Here is a 20,817-nt window from a genome sequence, read left to right on the forward strand (position 1 = left end):
CAGTTACCTTTAGTAGTCAGCAAATTCTCTGTAAAGACCAAAACGTACCTCATTGTCTATTCTGTTTTGTAAGTCATTTGCTAAGGTAAGGAATATATTGCTTAGTTTTCAAGTCTTACACACAGGCAGAAAAACTAAACTCGCTACTGGCTTTAGGTAGTTCAAGTCCTGAGTCAACATAAATAGTATTTGGTATTTTCAGTTTGTATTTTTATGCAAGTCTGTGTTTACAGTTCTACTTCCTTCTGACTTTGAGCAGGGTTATGAAACTGCTAAAGCATTATTCTTCTGTTTATCGGGGGAGCCCTTAGTTAATCATATCTGCTTTATGGATTATTTTGAAGATAAATTTGTATATGGGAATAAGATGTGTTCAAGATCTGTTTATCTAAAATGCACAACAATGGTTTTATTTATACCCAAATACAGTTTTTTTGTTGTTTTGTTTCGTTTTCGTTTTTTTTAGATAGGAATAGGAAACAGTTTTTACATTTGATGTCTAAGCGGTACCTGGACAGCAGCTTTCTTTCCATCAGCGCTTGTCTGCCAGAGCACAGTCTGTTGATTAAATGTGGAACTTGTTTGGGATCATGTAGTTTAGAGTTCACGTATGATTCAAAGAGATGAATTGGTCCACTTGTTGTGGGTTCACATAGTCTGTGTGATTTAATTTTATGCATGGGTTCTTTGATCCGCTATTATAGAAAGGTCATCCAATCACATTTGCAGAGAATCATAGTGGAGAGATGGAAAGTTCTTACTGATCAAAAGGAACTGAAATATTAGGAAACTGTATATGGAATTTCTTCAAACTGTTTCTTACATCTTTGAAGAAATGTATGGACCCACCAGAACATGGGCACATATCAACATCCCCCATACCTTCCTTCCTCACCCTCAGAGCCATCTCACATCTGGACTTTCAGTCTCATTCTGTTTTCCAGTTAGGTCTCAGCTTTGTTGTATGGACAGAAGCAGGAAGTATCTCACTAGAGGCTCTGTAGGTTTTCATGATTGGCACCTTTATCCCTTGTCACCAGTGAGTTTTCTGTTCCATTTTTGGCTCTGTCAAATCTCTTGCTGGGCTACAAATCTGACTTAAAACAACAAAACCACATAAACCTTTGGATAACTTCCTAGTAGGTCATTCTCTAGGAGCAAAGGCCCTACACTCGCTGGAGCAACCAGAGCCTCAGTGGGTAGCTGGAAGGACTTTGTGTCACCCCGGAGGCCCCGCATCCCCAGGCAGGCAAAGGGAAGCTGGACATGCACAGTCTTAGATTGGCAAAGGTTTCAGTTCCATGTAGGACCTGCAAGATGTTGGACAGCCCATGAGCAGAAACCTCACACGCAGATCCAGCTAGAAGCTGGTGATGCCAATTTGCCGACCCCTACATCTCCATTTAATAGGCTCATTACCTGCTCCCCTTCATCCTTCCCTGTGTATTTGTGTACTTTGGACCCTCATTCATAAACAATTTTGTCTTGCAAAGATCCCGTCCCAGCCCTGTGGCTTTCAAAGTGGCCGTGAATGAGAAAGAGACTTTTTTTTTTTTCCAGGAGAGGGATATTGAGAATGAGACCTCATTGATCATGGTTTTTTAATTGCTCCTTAAAGTAGTTTACAGACTCTTTCATTTTTCTTCTTTCTTTAGAGGATGAAAGTCCTGGACAGACTTATCACAGAGAGAGAAGAAACGCAATCACTATGCAGCCACAGAATGTCCAGGGGCTCAGCAAAGTCAGTGAGGAACCTTCAACATCGAGTGACGAGAGGGCCTCATTGATCAAGAAAGAGATCCATGGGTCCCTGCCACACCTGGCGGAGCCCTCTGTGCCGTACCGTGGGACGGTGTTTGCCATGGACCCCAGGAATGGTTACATGGAGCCCCACTACCGTAAGTGCCCATGCCAGTCAGCACTTGTTCAGGAGCTATGGGGAGGGCTGTGTGTGTGTGTGTGTGTGTGTGTGTGCTTTATGAAGTTTTGGCTTGTATAATTTATTAAAAGGTGTAATTTTCTTTTCATTTTCTCTCTTACTTTCACTACTTCCTACCCATTCTTTTTAGAGAGAGATGTTTTCTTACATCTCTAAGCAACGTCAGTCTTCAGTGGGGCGGCCTTCAGGAAAGTGGTCCATTGGTGACTAATCCACATGAGACTTTTGTTGAGAAGTAGAGCTAAAGTTTCTCCATCCAAACAGATGCTGCAGGAGAAAAAAATTGTTGTTATGTAGTTATGAAAGCAGGCTACATTAAGAGAAGTCCTCAACAACCGCAATTCCCGTTTTTAATGATTTTTTAATTTAATGATTTTGGCTATTCCCATTTTTGATGGTTTGTGAGAACAAACCTTATTTTAAAAATCTGTGCTAAATTCCTCAATATGGAAGATTGTTCGTTATGCTGTATTTTCCTCTGTAACCAGCATGCCAGACACATCAGAAACTCCTTTCTCAGCACTATATTCACGTTTAAGAAATTAACTAGGACTCTGAACTCAAGTATGGGATGGTTTTCTCCAAAGGCAGAATATAAAGAAAAATGTATAAGGGTTGAGTTTATTTCTGGCCTGTTTCTAGTTAAAAAAATACAATTTGGTTGTGGAGTAATGAAGTTCATATTGAGGTGCCAAAGCTTGCAGCTCTTGATTACAGATTTATCACCTTGCCAGGATTCAGACTCGCCATTTAACCTTCCCGGCTCCAATTCCAGATGATCCATTGAGCTCCAGTGAGGGGGACTGGTTTGTGTTTCCCCTTTTCCACATCATTCAGAAATTTTAGTGTTTTAAGGCAAAAGGTCATTAGCCAGATGACTGATTAGTGAGGACAGCTGATTAGTGCATGTTTTTTTGCTCAAGAAAGTGCCCAGGATAAAAGCTAATTTCATCCCTTCATTAGTTGGCTTGCAGCAAAGGGAAATGCTCACTCCTCAGATCAAAGGGCCTCGCATAACCTTAAGTCTCAGCAACCACCACTCCCCACCCCCCACAATCAGATTATATTGTTGGAAAAGATGGAAGCTACATTATTTTTTTTTTAAGTGGAGAGTGCATTTTTTAGAAAGTAGTCAGAAGCACGGAGGAGAGTTTTCTGGATTCTTCTAAGCTTTTGAAAAAGATTACAACTTCTCTGTTTCAAAAGTGGTTATCAGTCTTATTTCTGTAAATACAGAAATAAGGGGGAAGGCTATTGGGCTGCTTCGTTCCTTCATTCAGGATTTACTTAGTTTTATTTTATTCATCTTTCCTTTCAGGAATGAAGGTTTAAAATAGTCTTGGTAGGCTTTTTCTCTGGGCACATTCCCAAGTTTTCTGCATTATATTTTTATTTGTGAGTCTCTTTTAAACATCATCCACGCAGAAAATCTGAGGGACTCCTACATGCTTTCTACCTATATTTATAGACCCAGGTAGTAGACTTACTTTTTAAGAAAAATTTAGGCTAGACTCTTAGCCAAAGCTCCCTGCATTGTTTTTGTTCTTATGTGTGAACACAAACTTTTCCCATCTCATATTTATGTTTTGTTGTCTTTTCAAGATGCCCAGTAATTAGTGAGGTATTTAATTAGTCAGGACAGCTGATGAGTACTTCTTCTTTGGCTGACAGTAGTGAGCAGATAACCGTTAACTTACTCTCTGTGCCATTCAACTTGCAGCTTGTTCTTGGTTCGTTTGTTTTAACGGTTTCCCCCATTGAGTCTTCCTGTCCTTTGAGGGGCTGGGAGCTCTCTACACCTGGGACCCTCATCCTCCCTCAGCGGTGCAAGTGGGACCCATCTCCAGGACCTCCAATTTCCTATTAACTAATAGTGGGCATGGGAGAACTCTTAGGGGGATCCGAATTGATCGATCATCACTCTCTTTTGAGGTTACAGCATTCATAGTGGGGTATTCATTAGATTTTCCCACTGTATTGTTCAAATCAGTGTTAAAATTATGTGATAACTTATAAACTGTGTAAGCTGTCTGTAACCAAATGGCAAATGCGATTTTGACCTACCATCCCAGTGTACTCCCTAAATTGGTCATAAATTACATGATTATATAGATAATATGGACGGGAAATCCTAAAGACTGCACAGATTGGCTCAGTGCTCAGGGAATTTGGGTTCAACGTCCAGCTTTGTCACTTGCTAGCTGTGTGACCTTGACAAGTGTGCTGATCCCTCTAGGAATCCTTTCCTCGCTGTGGGATGGGGCGATAATATGACTGCCTGCTCCATGGTGTTCTTGTGGAAGTTGAGACAATGCAAATAAAGTATTAACTAAAATCTCTGGCACATGGTAAGTGCCTCAAAAGTACTAAGGTAGTTTTTCTCTGCTTTCTCTTCCTCCTTCTCCCCCTTTTTGCCTTCTCTTCTACATCCTCATCCTCCTCCTCCTCATCAATATGTGATAAGTTGACTCTCTAAGTCATGTTTGAGAGGGTTGCACTCGTATTTGATTCAGTGTAGACTGTTTTTTTTTTTTTTCCCCGCCAGACCTGGTCACCTGCTTGCCTGAGACCAGTTTCTTCTATAACATAGATTGGGAACTGAGCAAACTGCAAACCTGTAACTGTGGTGTAGTTAGAGCTGTGCACTGTGGCCTTCTGAACATAATCTTTCTCAGTCAACCTCAGTAGATAGACTATAATTTTTTTGTTAAGTAAGTGAAGAAATTGTAAAGATTTTAAACAGGTTTGAAAAGTGTTAACTTTTAAATTCTTAGCAGAAAGTATACAACACATGCAAACTTTAATACATGCAGGAACATAAAAGATACAGTATTATTTATTCATATTGAATAATTTAAAGATATCCTAAACTAAGCCTCAGCGTCATATGGGATATGACTTTACTTTTTCTTTAGAACTCTGTTGGATTACTTAATCTCCTACCAGTATCACAAGTATTTTTTAAGACACTTTATAATAAAATCTGTCTGCTCACATGGATTTAATTATCCAGGCAAAGCTAATGATTGATGTGAACTGAAGGTGATAAATTTTCCATGAATTTTTTAGTGTATGAAGAAATACCTTCTTTTGAAAATGAGACGTACAGTTTTGGTCACATTTGTTTATCTTGTGGGTATAGTTTGTCTTGGTCCTGGGCCCTGTCAACAACACAAGCGCACTGCAGACCTTCAGTAGCTCAAGTTTAGAGACATCTTTTTAGGCCATTCCCCTTGCCCTTGAGTTATTTGCTAGCTCTGCTGAGCCGGTCAAAAGAAAAGACTCCTCTAATCCAGTGGGCTGGCCATGTGAACACTCACAGCAATTCCTTCATTTCTCTGTGGTTGGAAATTGTAGACTTTCCAAGATGCCTAATTTGTGTTTCTATATATATGAACTTTGTATTTCTAAAGTGTGGGCAGGCTTCCTGTAAGACCGGAAAAGGGAAAACCGTTTTTGTTTTTTTTTTCTCCCCCTTCAGAAGGACATCTGTAAAATTTTTATTGCACAAGATTTTATTATATTTGGGAATGCAATGTTGCATCTTCAGAAATTGTAGTTAGGCAAAAATCAAAGTATTTTAGGTTTTGTGGCTTAAAAAAAAAAAAAAGAAAAAAGAAAGCTCAGGGACAGCGGGCACTTCAGACATTCACAGCATATGTTTAGAATAAAATCCTCCCAGGGGGATAGGGGTTTTTGCTCATGAAGAGTCACAGTGGATGGGCTGTATATCAAGGCGCGAAAGTAGACGTTTTAGATGCATGGCTCAGGCATGGCATGGTGCTGACAGGCTCTCGGTTACAGGATCACTAGCGCTTTATAGTTTGGGGGAGCATGGGAGGGGTTAGATTGAAGGACCTGATCTTCTTGTATCAGAGTCAGGGTAAGAAGCCCCATCCTCTGCCCAAATATTCCTCAGCAATTTTCTTCTGCCCATGCTCTGTGTGTAGCCAGGTATTTCAAACCACCATCTCTCCTTGCTTTCATTGACTGCCATGCGTTTATCTTCTATAAACTTTCAAAGGCAGGTGACATAATAGTTAAAGCATTCCTGTACCCTGGCCGACACTTAACTTTTATTCACTTCCCTCTTACAGAAAACATGTGTTGCATTGTCTTCTGTCTTACTGTGAAGTCTTTAAACTATTCCTGCAGGGATCTTTGTGCAAAGTTCCTCGGATTCACTAGTCATGTCATATTATAGGGTCTCTGCTGGTTTTGGTAAAGGGGGCAGAAAGATGCCTCCTTTTTAAAAAGTTTCAGGTCTCCTTTACAGTTTTATAGTTGTGGAAGGCTGCTTTTCTTCTGCCCCCAACTGCTCCTAAGCAGTAATTCTTCGTGGAAAATATGATTCATTCTTCCATGCAAATGCTTTGATTGAAAACATACCACTGGTATTCTTCCTGTGTTCCCCAGCTCAGATGACAGAACTATTGGTTGCTAATTAGCAAAACCTGAGGAATTAGCTTAAAGAAAAAAAACCCTGAATTTTTAATTGGCTTGCATTTATTTTCTGTGGAAGGCTGTTGTGCTAAGCCCACTTGCATTCTTGTGTGCTAAAAAACTGCATAGATTTTTTTTCTACCTGTCTGTCTTTATATTAGGTGACTTTCCACATCCCTTTAGAAATACATCTTCTGAGTGAATGGAAGAGAGGATGTATATTTTACATATTTAATAGGTACACCTGCTCCTACTTCTCTCTCTTACTATCCAAGTGTCATCTCGAGACTGTGAGAGACAAAAATGCCTACAAGGCACAAATGAACAGTTTTGTCTTGACCAAACTGTAAAGGCAGTGACAGTTCCCTTAGCTCTTAGTTCTCTTCTCATCCAGACTGTCTTTTACCTCTTTGGAGAACAGTTGATGAGCCAATCAGAAATGCTTTGTGTTTTTCCCCCCTTTGAAAATTAGATCATTTAACCAGAAAGACTGATGTTGGATCACACCCTGGGGGCTTTGCTAGGTCTCATGCTTTCTCGGCTGTTAGTCTTGAATTGCAGTAAGAACTGGAGTGAGGAGATCCAAACAAGTCCATGGACCTTTGCAAAACTGTTATTTGTGAGCTTAAGAATAGCTCCCTGCTTATTCTTGTCTTTCTCTTAGAAATTCAATAGAACGACCTGGCCTTCTTTTAGTAATCCAGAGATAATGTTTTAAGACTAGAAACAGTGAGCCACTTCCATAGACTTTTAAAGAGCTGCATTGCAAGACAACTTCGAGCAAAGCAATAGAGATTTAGGAATAATTCTTAGTGTTCCAGATTTGAACTGTTGCCAGTGAATCTTGACTACTCTTGTGCCTGATGCGACCGTGAGTCTGTGTATCTCAGTCTTAGGAGATAGCGAATGAAACTGGGAACAACAGTGAGAAAAGTCCTGTAGCATTTGGAAAAATTTGATAACAATTTTATTCATCAGTTTTCAGGATAAATTTATTAAAGGAGACTGGGAGAAGCTTGAAGACCACCCAGGCCAGGAAGAGAAAGAAAAGACCAAGAGAGACCACATTTTCTAGAGAAAATCACTTAGCCCCTTGGTGTACTAGTCCAGTCCTCTCTTCCCCTGCCGCCCGGCACTGTTCTCTTCTACAGCCGACTCAGCTCCCATTGGCCGCTGCTCTGGTGCTAGCCCTGCCCTTGTTGCCCTACTTGTATAGTTGTTTCTCCTGGACCAGTTACTTGCTTTCTCTTTGCCTTCAAATCCTGCTTATGTTTGAAGGCCTATCTAACGACCCACGTCGTTGGAAAGTCTCTAAGAGCCATCTTACATGGATATTTTCCTACCCTGGACACTTGAGTAGTCATGTCATTCTCACCTTTAAACACATCATAGCTACTTCCTTGTGTTGCCCCTACCCGGCGGCCTGACCTCCTTTGGAATAATGTGATTAGTCCAAGGCAGTACTTATCTTCTGTGGATACCAAAACTCCTAGGGTAGGACTTGGGGACTCATGTGTGCCGCCATAGGGCAGAGAAGTTGGGAGCTGCTCGGATGCTTATCACAGTCACCATGGAGGTGGAATTCCAGGTGACCCATGCTCACAGCCTTCCCATCAGAGTGACTTCTTGACCACGTGAAGAGACATTGTCGTTTCTGCTTCCCTTTTACAATTTAGTTATTGTATACAACCTCTAATCCAAACTTAGCCACCTCATTCTTCCTGAGAGCAGGCGATGTACAAAGTATTTCTGGTACATTTGTACATCTGTACATTTGTAAAATCTGCATTTTTTAATTTTTTATTTTTGAGACAGAGTCTCACTCTGTCACCCAGGCTGGAGTGCAGTGGCGCGATCTTGGCTCACCGCAACCTCCGCCTCCCAGGTTCAACCTATTCTCCTGCCTCCACCTCCCGAGTAGCTGGGATTACAGACATGCGCCACCTCGCCTGGCTAATTTTTGTATTTTTAGTAGAGATGGGGTTTCGCCATGTTGGCCAGGCTGGTCTTGAACTCCTGACCTCAGGTGATCCGCCCGCCTCAGCCTTCCAAAGTGCTGGGATTACAGGCGTGAGCCACTGCGCCAGCATAAGAGAGGGACTTTGATTCTTTGGAATAAGCTGGCAGTTCATTCATAGACTTGGATGGGGACCCTAATCTTAGATACTATGCGATTAGCACAGGAGAGCTGCCTCTCTTCCATGACACCCATCTGACATCGAACAAGTAAGTATTCTCCCTGTAGTTAAGGTGAGCATGATGTTTGTTTGCCTTTTTCCAAATTTCAGTGATGTATTTGTCTTCAACAGCCTCTAGTCAATTCATATTTTGGTAACATCTTCCCAACTTAGCATCCAAGCATGCGTCTGATCCATGTTAATGGGAGGTCCCATGTGCAACTCAGTTCAGGATCATGAATCCAGTTGCTTAAAGATTCCATGTAATTATTTATCTTTTCTGATTTGGCACCTACCCAAATGGCACTTTTTTAGTTATTGCCTATGGTTTCTTTCCCTCCGTCCTTTCCCTCCCTTTTTCCTTCCTTCCTTCCTTCCCTTCTAGAGTAAAAACATGAGAAATAGCAGCTCTTGCCATTTCACAGCCATCTGCTAACAGCTTTCCCTCCCGCTTTCTTAATAGAGGCAACATTATCCTCGGCCCTCCTCCTTTTTCTTGTATAATTAAAGAATGTTACCTTTGATGTCTCTTGAAGCTGCAATCTCCCATCCTGCCTTAGCTTTCTTGATCTCATACCTATAAATTTGTGCGGTATCTTCATAGTTCTTAGGGAAAGGGCTTGATTTTCCTCTGTGTGCTGTTCAGTTTGGGTTAATTTAGAGTAACCGATCTGGCATTTTATTGCTCTCTTTTCCCTGTCTTCTGATATAGCTTGGATTCTTGTTGTACTCTTTGAAAAGGATCCAACTTCCTCAGTTCTTTAAGTTACTAAATTTGGGTCTCTCCTAAAATCAATGTTCTCATCCTCCCAATGTCTTCACTTCTTTTGAGGGGGACCAGGCTTTTCATTAACCTCAGTTTTCAATGAGTTTCTTCTTAGAATAAAATAAAGCAAGATTCCATTTGATTCCTTTAACTGTTTATTTTTGTGTTCATTCTGTCAGTCATGTGTTAATTGAGCATCTGCTTATTGAGTGTTGCATAAGTGCTAAACAGTGTTGACCAAAATGAGCAAGTGCCTGCTTCTGTGAAACTTTACGCCATCAAAAAGTCAATACAAGGGAGCTGTCAGAGGAGAGAGTGAAGAGTCCTTTGGGAGCAGGTGAAGGACTTGCCCAGCCTTGGCAGTCCAGAAGGCCTCCTGGAGGAGGTGACATCTGAAAGAGGTGAGGAAAGAGTAATCTAGGCAAAAAGGAGCATTTGTCGAGGCCTGGAGGCCAAAGGAAGACCTGGACACCTGCAAGGACTTGAGAAAAATCTTTGCGTGGTTGGAGGGTGAATTTCAGGAGGGGAGTGGTGAAGACAGGGCTCGAGAGGTGCAGTCCAGCAGGCTTCTGCGAGGAGCTGTTTGTTTCTCTCCTGCAAGAGTCTGGGGTGATTACTAAGACTTGTTCCATGGCCCTTTGTATATTTAGACAGATCTTTGGGTTCTCCATCACTTACCCAGAATTTCTCCATCGCAGAGTTGAATTCACCCCTGCTTTCAGTTTGACAGCGTGCGACTCCGTGACAGGGCTCGCCTCCCAGGCATCTCTGGCTGGGCTGCTGTCTCATTTGGTCTTCAAGGATGTGTTGCTGCATCCCTTTGTGTAGCAGGTCATATATATATATTTTTTTTGAGACAGAGTTTCGCTCTTGTTGCCCAGGCTGGAGTGCAATGGTGCGATCTCGGCTCACCACAACCTCTGCTTCAAGCGATTCTGTTCAAGCGATTCTCTTGCCTCAGCCTCCTGAATAGCTGGGATTACAGGCATGCGCCACTATGCCCGGCTAATTTTGTATTTTTAGTAGAGAGGGAGTTTCATCATGTTGTCCAGGCTGGTCTTGAACTCCTGACCTCAAGTAATCTGCGTGCCTTGGCCTCCCAAAGTGCTGGGATTACAGGCGTGAGCCACCTCGCCTGTCCAGCAGGTCATATTTTTTTCTTCAAGACAACAAAATTTATTTTTACTTGTTCTCAACTGCTGAGCTGTTCTGTAATAGGTAACCCTAGCCACCACAATATCTTGATCACAAACTGCAAATAAAAAACATAGGAAATAACTGTGGCTTCATTCCTAAAGAATTAATTGTGTTCTGCATCAAGGCATGTTTTAATTTCCACTTACAGTGTTCAAAATGAAAAAAAAAAAAAAGCATTGAGTTTTATTTTATTAGAAGACTCCCAAATGCCCTCACATCAGTCAAGCTAGAGAAATTGTGCAGGGGGCCACGGTGAGGTTGGAGATAGGGCCCGGAAATAACCAAGTGAAATTCAGCTGGGAAATTCAGTAGCTAACACCACCAGGGGAGCATGAGAACAAAGACTGGCATTAGTGGAATGAGCCTGCAATCCAGCCAGGACTGAAAGAGTCTCAGGGGAGAGGGTGGGACCCTGGAGGAGACTTGTGCCTGCTCCCTAGGGAGCCGGGGCCTAATCAGTGGACATTGTGAGGATCAGAGGGAGCCCACTCTAGGAAGCGGGGTGTTTACCTCGTCCACTGGGGGTACCCAGATCTGCATCCTGATTGTGCTCTTATCTTGTGAGTGGAGTAAAAGGAGGTGCCTGTTTCCTAGGTAATTTAGAGAAGAGAAGAGAAGTGCAGGTGGGGGATGCGGAGAAGCAAACGCCAGCTCTTTTTTTGGTTTGCTTTCGTGGAATAAGCCTGTTCTGAAATGGGGCAAAATTTCACTTTTCCTTTCCCTTCCCCTATCCCTGTGTCTCCTCTTTGTAAGAAATTTATTCCCTCCTCCCCCCGGGGCGAAGGGAAACTAACACACAATGGTAGCTTTCCTGTGACCTTGCTTCCTGCCAGAGGATCTGTGATCCACTCCAACTTGGTGTCTGTGATCCCAGCTTGGCTCAGTGAACCTGACCAAGTGGGTTGACCTTTTGATCAAATGTGCAGTTTGCCTCTCATATATAGGTCTGTGAGATGCATTTTTATGTAGCCTCTATCTTTTACCATGAATGATGTTTTAAATGTAGTATGTGTTTATCACATTGCCACGATCGATGATATGGGAGATAGTGAACAATTGGAGACACCTGAGTGCCTCTAGGGGCCTCAGCCCTTCTGATAACACTGCTGACGTGACCTGCCTCGAGTCTCACTCCATTGAGTACATAATGCATGATTTATTTTCATTTAGAAACTTTGTGCATTTTTTTGAGAGCGTGCTGTGAGTCAGACACTATTCTAGGTCCTGAGGGGTCAGCGTTTGCCAAAACAAATCAGGTTCTTGTTCTCAAAGGCGGCATACCAGCCAGAAGAGACACACAACAAACACCTAGGCAGAGCCTTAACAAGAAAATACAGGTTGAGAACCCCTTATCTGAAATGCTTAGGACCAGAAGTGTTTTAGAATTCAGATTCTGAATATTTGCGTATATAGAATGAGATGTCTTGGAGATGGAACCCAAGTCTACACCCACAATTCATTTATGTTTTATATATACCTTTTCCACACAGTCTTAAGGTGATTTTATGCAGTATTTTAAAACACTTCTATGCATGAACAGTTTTAGCTGCATTTCCTTTTTCTTTGAGGCAGAGTCTCGCTCAGTCGCCCAGGCTGGAGTGCAGTGTCGCGATCTCGGCTCACTGCAAGCTCCGCCTCCCGGGTTCATGCCATTCTCCTGCCTCAGCCTCCCGAGTAGCTGCGACTATAGGCGCCCGCCACCATGCCCAGCTAATTTTTTGCATTTTTAGTAGAGACGGGGTTTCACCGTGTTAGCCAGGATGATGTCGATCTCCTGACCTCATGATCCGCCCGCCTCAGCCTCCCAAAGTGCTGGGATTACAGGCGTGAGCCACCGCGCCCGGCTTAGCTGCATTTTGACTATGACCTATCACATGAGGTTGGTCAAGTGTGGAATTTTTCACTTGTGGCATCATCTTGGCTCTCAGCGTTTTTGGATTTTTGGAGCATTTCAGATTTTTGGATTAGAGATACTCAACCTATAGCTGGTGGTGCTCTGAGCATAATAAACCAGGTGATGTGCTAGAGAGAGCCTTGGGTAGGGTTGTTGTTCCTTAGGTCAGGTGGGTGGGGCAGGGAAAGCCTTGCTCAGGAGGTGTCTTTGCAGCCAGAATAACTGAATTAAAAAAAGAAGCTGCCCTGGGAGATCTGAGAGAGAGCATTCTACTGAAAGGTTTGCTGTGAAAAAGTACCAGGAGCAGAGAGCATGCCAGCATGGTCATTGGCCAGGGGGTGGGACAGTTGGGGGAGATGAGATTAAGGGACCTGGTGGGCCAACAAAAAGCCAGTGGAAGAAGTGTTGTGATTTGATTTTTGTTTTAGGACTGTCACTCTGGCTGGTGTGCAGTGACTCTTGTGAAGGTGTGGAATGTGGAATCAGGGAGGTGACTTAGCAGGCTGCTGTTGCAGTGACCCCGGTGGGAAATGATCCCTGCTGAAATGATAGCCAGTAGAAATTTAGCTCTCTGTCTGCACCACAGTGTTATGCCATGGACTTTGCTCTTGAAGTCACTAAATCCCTACAAAACAACCTTATGAGCAGTTGTCATGACTTTCCCCTTTGACATATGAGGAAACTGAGGCCCAGTAAACCTAAGTAAGTTGTCTATTTTCACATGGTTCGGAAGTGACTGGACCGAGGTTTGAACCTGGTTTGTTGGCTGCAGAGCTCAGATTCTTCACCCATGTCCCATAATGGATGAGATTTCAAAATGATAGTCCAGACCAGTGCAAGAGCCTGGCTAGGTTGGCAGTGGTTTGGGATCAGCCCAGTTGGGGAGTGCTTGGAAACAATGTCCTGGAACCCAGGTGATGGCATTGCCAGTTGTGATGGGCAAGGGCTTGGAGTACAAGTATGTAGAATCAGGGAAGGCAAGCCGACTGCCACTTCAGTTTCCAGGCTTTGTTCTGATGCATCCAGTGTCAGAGAGGCAGGAACTGGTCCTTGCTACCTCTGCCCTGCCTGTGCTCCAGGTGTTGTGTTGTAGGGGAGAATGAGACGTTTCTTCTTGTTTTGTTAACTGATATTTTGCAAAGAACTTAACATTACCTTACCTAGAAGTTTAAATGGGGAAACCTGTGGTCCTCTCTGTGCCCGCATGTTCTGGAGGATGTGAGAGTTGGGACACAGTAGTAATCACCACCACAGGCCATATGTGAGATATTTCCCATGTGCCAAGCACTGGGCTGAGGACCTCATTACATGATCTCCTTTAGTTTTCACACAAACTCATTCAGCACTTGAATTGTAATTATGGAGATTATACAGCCTGCTCATGGTGTTTGAGTCTGGACTCCAGACCTCGGTTTTGGGACTGAGAAAGGGAGGCCCTACGTGCATTCCTTTTCTAGCTGTCTTGTAAAACGTTGTCCTCCTTACCATGTTCCAGTTGCCCCCACATCTGCTTCTTTTGATGGTGCAGTGGCTTTGGGAACATGGGCTGTCTCTTTGGATCAAAGATCTCAATTCATTACGTGAAATCTCAGCTCTCAAGAACAGCTTGTGTAATAACTGGAGCTTTCACATGTCAACAGATAATACAAGAGAATATCTGGCCCTACCTAGGCATTTTTGGGGACCAGCTCTACCAGCCATACAGAGTCCACTGTAAGATCCTTAACTGTCTCTATATATGGCTCTGCAAAGGGCAGCAAACCACCCTGCCCCACCCAGGGAAGGAGGTGGTGGGAAGAGCGTCCCCTTTGTTTATAAATATACTTCATGTTTTCCTGTGGCAGGGGGAGAGAGAGAAAAAAAAGTGAGAGAGAGAGAGAAAACACCTTTTTTTGCACAAAGGCATCTTGGTATCCAACAGTCCCACTAATATGGACAGTTCATGTCTCCTGACTTTGGTGTCTCAGATAAACTAAAAGAATCTTAAGCATGACGAAGAGGTTGGAGGAATGATTTATGAGAAAAGATGAAAAGGACTGAGTATAGATAGCAGGGCCCGTGCAGGCTAAAGACAGACATGGAAATTCTCAACCAATAGCTTAAAGAAATACATGCTAAGGACGGCCGCTACTGACACAGAGAGCTCTGAATAGAAAATCTGTGAAAACAGCAAGGAGAAGACCACTGGGATCCCTTCCTGTCTCTGAGACCTGCAAGTAGGACTGATACTTGCTTTAAAGACAAATATGAGATATCTGCCTGGATCTGTATAAAGTAATGTTTCAGGAGACTTGATTTGACCTGAGATATATCTGTTCTGTGTAATAAAGATACATATTGTGACAGTGCTGTCTTGCTACATCAGGAAAGTAAGAAAAGGCAACACTGAGACTTTTAAGAGTGACGATAATCCTCTGAGATATGGCTAGCTAGAGTAGTCTAAAGATCATGAAAAATTGTTACAAGACTTTTAGAGAAGACAGAGGGATGAATTTTTAGATTTTTAAAAAATTGGTTCCCAAACATTAATTGAGCTCCACACACAGTAGAATAAAAGGTATGACCTTAGTGCTCTAGATTTTATAATTTGGGGAAAGAAAATAAGAAACAGCACATGAAACAATTAAGTTGCATATCAACAAGTGTAAAATAGCAAGATGAAAGGCAGGACCTAGATCTGGTGACGGTGATCTCAGATTCCAAGGGGGGTTTTACAATAGAGCTTTGACTCCATGGCAAATTTAAATCCAGTATGAAATTCTGCTAATTAACATTTCCCTTCTTCCTTCCAAATATCAAATTTATGGACTCTGAAATTCACATAACACATATGCCGATGCTGCGTTTTCTTTCTGCTTGATCCGTTGCAGCTGTTATTAAGTTTAATGCCTGACTTTCATTAATTTATGAGGAGTTGTGAACTGCAATATGAAATGCTCCTCTGAATTTCAGAGTTTTGTTCGGGGGAAAATTTCATGTGAGCTCATCCTGACCCTTGCTAATATTTCAGCTAAGCACATAGTTTATTGTCTAATGACCTTTCAGGGCCCTTCAGTGATGTTGGCACACGCTGTCATATTCTGAGGGTGGTGCACGGCTAGTCTTTGTCACTGTTGATTTCATTCTGCCTCATACCTGATTTATCAAACCTGAGAGCCCATAGCATGCCTAATTTAGCATATAGTTCCTGCCTCCAAAATCTAATAAGCTCATAAGTAATAAATTTTCTGGGTTTTTGTGGACTTGTCCTCTGATCTAGGGTAGTTAAAAGTTGCATTTGGCATGTTTTGTTTACCATAGCGGCTACGGAAAATGCCCTTTTCCTTTCCTGTATGTCTTCTCATGGTTTATGTCTTCTCATGGTTTATGGTAACAAGGAACTGATTCTAGGACATGAATTGTTCATTTTTGGTCATTAGCACTAGATGTTTCTCATACATGAGTCCTTCTCATGCATAGTTATTTGAAGTTAATATTTCATGTTGGTGACCATGTGTTCTTATGTCTGGGAGCACAGCCGTCAGGCTGCTGGACTGTGTGTGAAATAGCCTACTAGAGATGTTATCCCTGGGACTACCTACCCCAGTGCCATGACGAAAGAGTTTTGAGACCCACCTTAGAGTTTCTTTTTGGAAATGTATGCCAATAGATTTTTTTTTTTTTTTTTTGAGACTGAGTCTCGCTCTGTTGCCCAGGCTGGAGTGCAGTGGCACAATCAACCTCCACCTCCCAAGTTCAACCAGTTCTTCTGCCTCAGCCTCCCAAGTAGATGAGATTACAGGCACGCTCTACCACACCTGGCTAATTTTTGTATTTATGGTAGATACAGCGTTTCACTGTATTGTTCAGGCTGGTCTCGAACTCCTGACCTCAGGTGATCTGCCCGCCTGGGCCTCCCAAAGTGCTGGGATTATAGTCAGGAGCCACCGCGCCCAGCTAGGATGTTCTTAATTTTTTTTTTTTTCCTTTTGGTAACGGTGCAGCCTTGTTCCTTTGATGCCACACTCCTGCTATTAATCTTCAGATTTTCTGAAGTGTCTCTTTCATAATGAGCCACCATGTGAGCAAGACTCTAAGGCATAGTTTTTTCTTTTTCTTTTTTCTGCTGCTTTCTATTCAGAGTATTAAGATTCTAATTAGAAATTCTGTTATACAGAGCTTGATAGGAAAGCTGTGATTGGCCCCTCTCCTGAGAAGAGTCAGGATCCAGTGGGGTGACGATGTAGTGTCAGCCCTTCTGTCCTGTGAATTTCCTGATCTCAGTGTGTGGAGGGAACTCAGTGCAATTAGGAGTGAGGCCTGGATTCTGACTGGCTGAGAAGCTCCGCAGGCTGCACTGTCTGGGTTTTGGAAGTAAATGAACTTGGAGGCATCGGCAACACCAATGCTTGAGTGTGTTCTATCATTGACTTGTCCTCATTTAGCTAATGATATCTGAGAACAAGGTAAAATACCAATTTATTTCAGAGTTCCTTGCTTCATTTGAATGCCAACCGAGTTTTGCCAAGAGCCAAAGTAGAAACAGAGTTGTTCTAAGGAGTCATAAGTTTGTTTTCACTTAAGTAAGCTGAGGGTATGAGAGAATGTTTTTGTGTAAGGTTTACTTTTATTAAACAAATTCCATTCTTCAAAGTTAATTTCTAAAAAAGCATTTCTTTTAGGAATTCATATGAAAGGTCTTTTGGTGTTCTGAAATTGTAGGAGAGGGTTTTGGTGCAGAGGATTGTGTGTTAATAACAATGGCATATGGTGATGTGCAAAGATTTGCAGCAAATGATTATTGATAGGGTGGTAGGTGAAGATCGTGTTTTTTAGAGCTCATTTTATGTTTAAATGCCTTTAGGGTCTTTTTTCCAGTCTCAGTTTAATGTTTTGTAAGATGATGCTCTGCTAAATGCTGTACAAAATCAACCTGCTCATGTTGGCTCATTTCTGATCAGTGGTGTCAGATTTGCTTGAACAATTGGGGCTAATTTTCTGAGGATCTCAGAATTGAATGAAACTTATAAGACTGTAAGCCTGTAATTCACTGAGAAGTTATAAAGAGATGTTACTAGAATTCTTCCTCAGAGTAATATTCCAAAATTGGAATGCCGAGCCAGGTAGAAGCAAAGTTCTCTCCTTGAAATGGATTTGAAAAAGCCAAACTTTTTTTTCTATATGCCATGACTATTTGATTATTGCAATATTAGTTTGTTGTTTTTCTAGGAAAGATTCAGCAAGAAAGAAACCTTGAAGCTCTCTTTATAATTTAACGTTTTTTACCATGTTTTCTGACAGTTGTCAGGTATAAGTTAACACATGCTCATTTTAATAAATGAAGCCCTGAAGACCATGGAATGGAAGGCCACAGTGGTCCATCCTTCCTTCTCCAACCCTAATCCCAGGGGCAGTTGTCACTGTTTCTGTTTTCGTTCTTTTGGTAAACAATCATTACAACTCCAGAACGTGCTTATATTTTTATATCCTGACATATCAACTCTAGATATTTCTTGTGCAATATATTGACTTTGCAATAAGAAAGTTAATCTTTAATTTTTAATACTGTGCCCTCTTCTTTCAATGTTGTTATTATATTATTACTTGTCTATTGGGTACTTGTGTAACTTTAAAGAGTGTTGTAAGCTTCTCTTTCATTTCCTCATCAGCTTTTCATAGCAAAACGAGTAGGAAGTTAGGTCCCCTCTGCCATCCACATCCCATCTTCTGGAGCCCAGCTTTTCTATAATAGTATCAAGGTTGTTAATATGTTTGTGGGGGTCTTACTATCATAACCACATCTGCTATGTTTTTGTCCATAGATTAGTTTTTAAAGTTGAAGACCTAGAAAGCATCTACAGCATTAAGGTTGTGGAAATTCTCTGTGTTGAACCAGTAGAATGTTAAGATCATACCTAACCTTCTCTGTTAGCCCAGTGTTCTAAATTCTTAAATCACCCAACGACGATGCGTCTAGCATTAAGAACAAGTGCTTTATCTACACTTACTCTTTAATTGCTTTCCTACCTATCATATTGCTTTTTGGTAGTTGATTTAGTTTTTTCCCTATTATCTGTCTTTACAATAGTCTTACATTCCCTCACTGCCCAACCTCCCAACCATATCTTTTGCACTTAAGGGAAAGCCCCCTTCTTTCCTGGCCACTTCATTCTCCTGAGAAATCTGAGCCAGGAATCTCCAGACATCCCTTTGTGATCTTCTGGATTAGAACCACTGTTTCCTAGGTCTTACGACTTCAACTTTGCCATTCCTAATTTATTCCTTTATTTTATTGGAATACATCAAGTACCTTCCCAACAACAGTGGAGGCAGAATTTCTGAGTCTTTGCATCTGTGAAATTCTCTTTAGTCTGCCCTTGCTCTTTCCTGATGGTGTAGTTAGAATTCTAACTTTAAGATCCTTTAAGGCATCACTACATTTTCTATTACCATCCAAAGTTGCAGATGAGAAGTCTGATGTCTCTTTGATTTGTATTCCTTTGTAGATGGCTTATTTTTTTCCTTCCAGGAAACTTTTGGTATCTTTTTATCCTTAGTGGTTTGAAAGTATGTACCTAGATGTAAGTGTTTTAATTTAATTTTTATTTTTCTTAATTCTGCCAATCCCTTTGTGGACCATTTGAATCTGAAGATGCATTCTTTATCACTATGGATGGTTTCTATTATGTCTTTAATAATTTTATCTGCTGTGTTTTCTCTGTTCTTTCTTCCCAAGATTCTGCATAGTTGACTATTAGACCTCCTAGGTTACTTCTGTGTGTCCCTTTTCTTTACTCTGATATCCTCTATGTCTTTGCTTTTGGTTCTGGAAAATTTCCTTAACTTCATTTTTCATTGCTCTACATAATATTTAACTTTTTGCAGTCATAATCTTAATTTCTAAGAACTTTAAAAAATCTTTTATTGAAACTTCTTCTTAACATCTTGCTCTTGCCTTTTGTATTTAATGCTTTCTAAAACCTTCTAAATGTTTCTTCCAAGGTTAGTTTTTCTTGTTGATATTGGTCATCCTCATTCCTGTCCTTTTGTCTGCTCATAAGCCTAGTGATCCTTGGGTGTCATTCCCCAAAACCATGGAGAAGGATGGCTGGCCTAGCGTTGTTCTGCTCGGCATATGGAAACTTGGATGGATGGATGGATGGATGGATGGATGGATGGATGGATGGATGGTTGGATGGACGGATGGATGGAGCATCCGGACCACATGTATCAGTTGGCAAGATTTCCTTTAGGGAAATAGGGTGGAGCTTCTCCACATGCCAGAATGAAGAGGCTTGATTCTGGGGAGCTGTAAGAACCAGTTTGGCTTGGGTACCAATAAGGGTGTCAAACCAACTTGCTAGGACCAACGCTAGAAGTAAGAGCTGGTATGACTCTTGTGGTGAGTGCATTTGCATGATAGACTTGGGTGGAAACAGGGCTTCAAAATCCACGCTGAAGTTTTGCTTTCCCAGGACAATTCATTCTATTTTTTGAAGGAGAATCATAACATTTTTACCTGGGGAAATGCCAGCTACCTGTGCTTGTGTGCTGTGGGCAGGAGACAGGCCATCTGACTGTCACGGGTGTGTCCTGTTAAGATCTGCCCAGCCCAGGGCTTCTTTTTTTTTTTTTTTTTGAGACAAGTCTCACTCTGTTGTCCAGGCTGGAGTGCAGTGGTGTGATCTCGGCTCACTGAAACCTCCGCCTCCCAGGTTCAAGCAATTCTCTGCCTCAGCCTCTTGAGTGACTGGGATTACAGGCGCCCACCACCATGCCTGGCTAATTTTTTTGTATTTTTAGTAGAGACGGGGTTTCACCATCTTGATCAGACTGGTTTTAAACTCCTGACCATGTGATCCTCCCGTCTTGGCCTCCCAAAGTGCTGGGATTACAGGCGTGAGCCACCACGCCTGGCCCGGTCCAGGGCTACTTAGGTGAACCAGCTGCCACCTGTTTCTTTGCCCTCTTAAAGAATATTTCAGGCTGCTGCTTCTCTATGTGCCATATCCACCTATAATTCCAGTCTTACCCACTTTGCATCTTGCAGAAATGGGTTGAAACTTTTTTCTTAATTTTATGTATTTCATTGACTGTGTTAAGAGTTTCAGCTATAGACCCAGACTGCCTCAGTTCAAATTCTGATTCTGCCACTTCTAACAATGTGATTATGGGCAAATTACTTAGCCTTTCTGAGCCTCCATTTTCTCTTCTATACAATGGGGCCGGGAGTAGCTCTGACCTCATAGATTCATTTTGAGCACTGAATTACTTAATATAAATAAAGCTCTTAGAAGTGCCTAGCACAGAGTAAGGGCTTGGTACATTTTATTCTTTGGTAGTGTTATTTTATCATTACTACAACACTTACTTCCATTTTTTCATTTCACAGAGGTCTTTAGAGGGACAGGCGAGAAATATG

At 41.9% G+C, this 20,817-nt stretch overlaps 1 protein-coding gene across 2 annotated transcripts in view; it reads left to right on the plus strand.

Moving 5' to 3' along the window:
• The window catches only part of GLI3 (GLI family zinc finger 3), a 269,528-nt gene that overhangs the window by 81,332 nt on the left and 167,379 nt on the right, over positions 1-20,817 (plus strand). For both annotated transcript variants that reach the window (XM_025380576.1, XM_025380577.1), the window contains one exon: positions 1,656-1,898. In XM_025380576.1, the coding sequence (XP_025236361.1) occupies positions 1,656-1,898 (243 nt within the window). The remainder of the gene's footprint in view (positions 1-1,655; positions 1,899-20,817) is intronic.

The sequence above is a fragment of the Theropithecus gelada genome, chromosome 3 (assembly GCF_003255815.1).
Source record: "Theropithecus gelada isolate Dixy chromosome 3, Tgel_1.0, whole genome shotgun sequence".
NCBI lineage: Eukaryota > Metazoa > Chordata > Mammalia > Primates > Cercopithecidae > Theropithecus > Theropithecus gelada.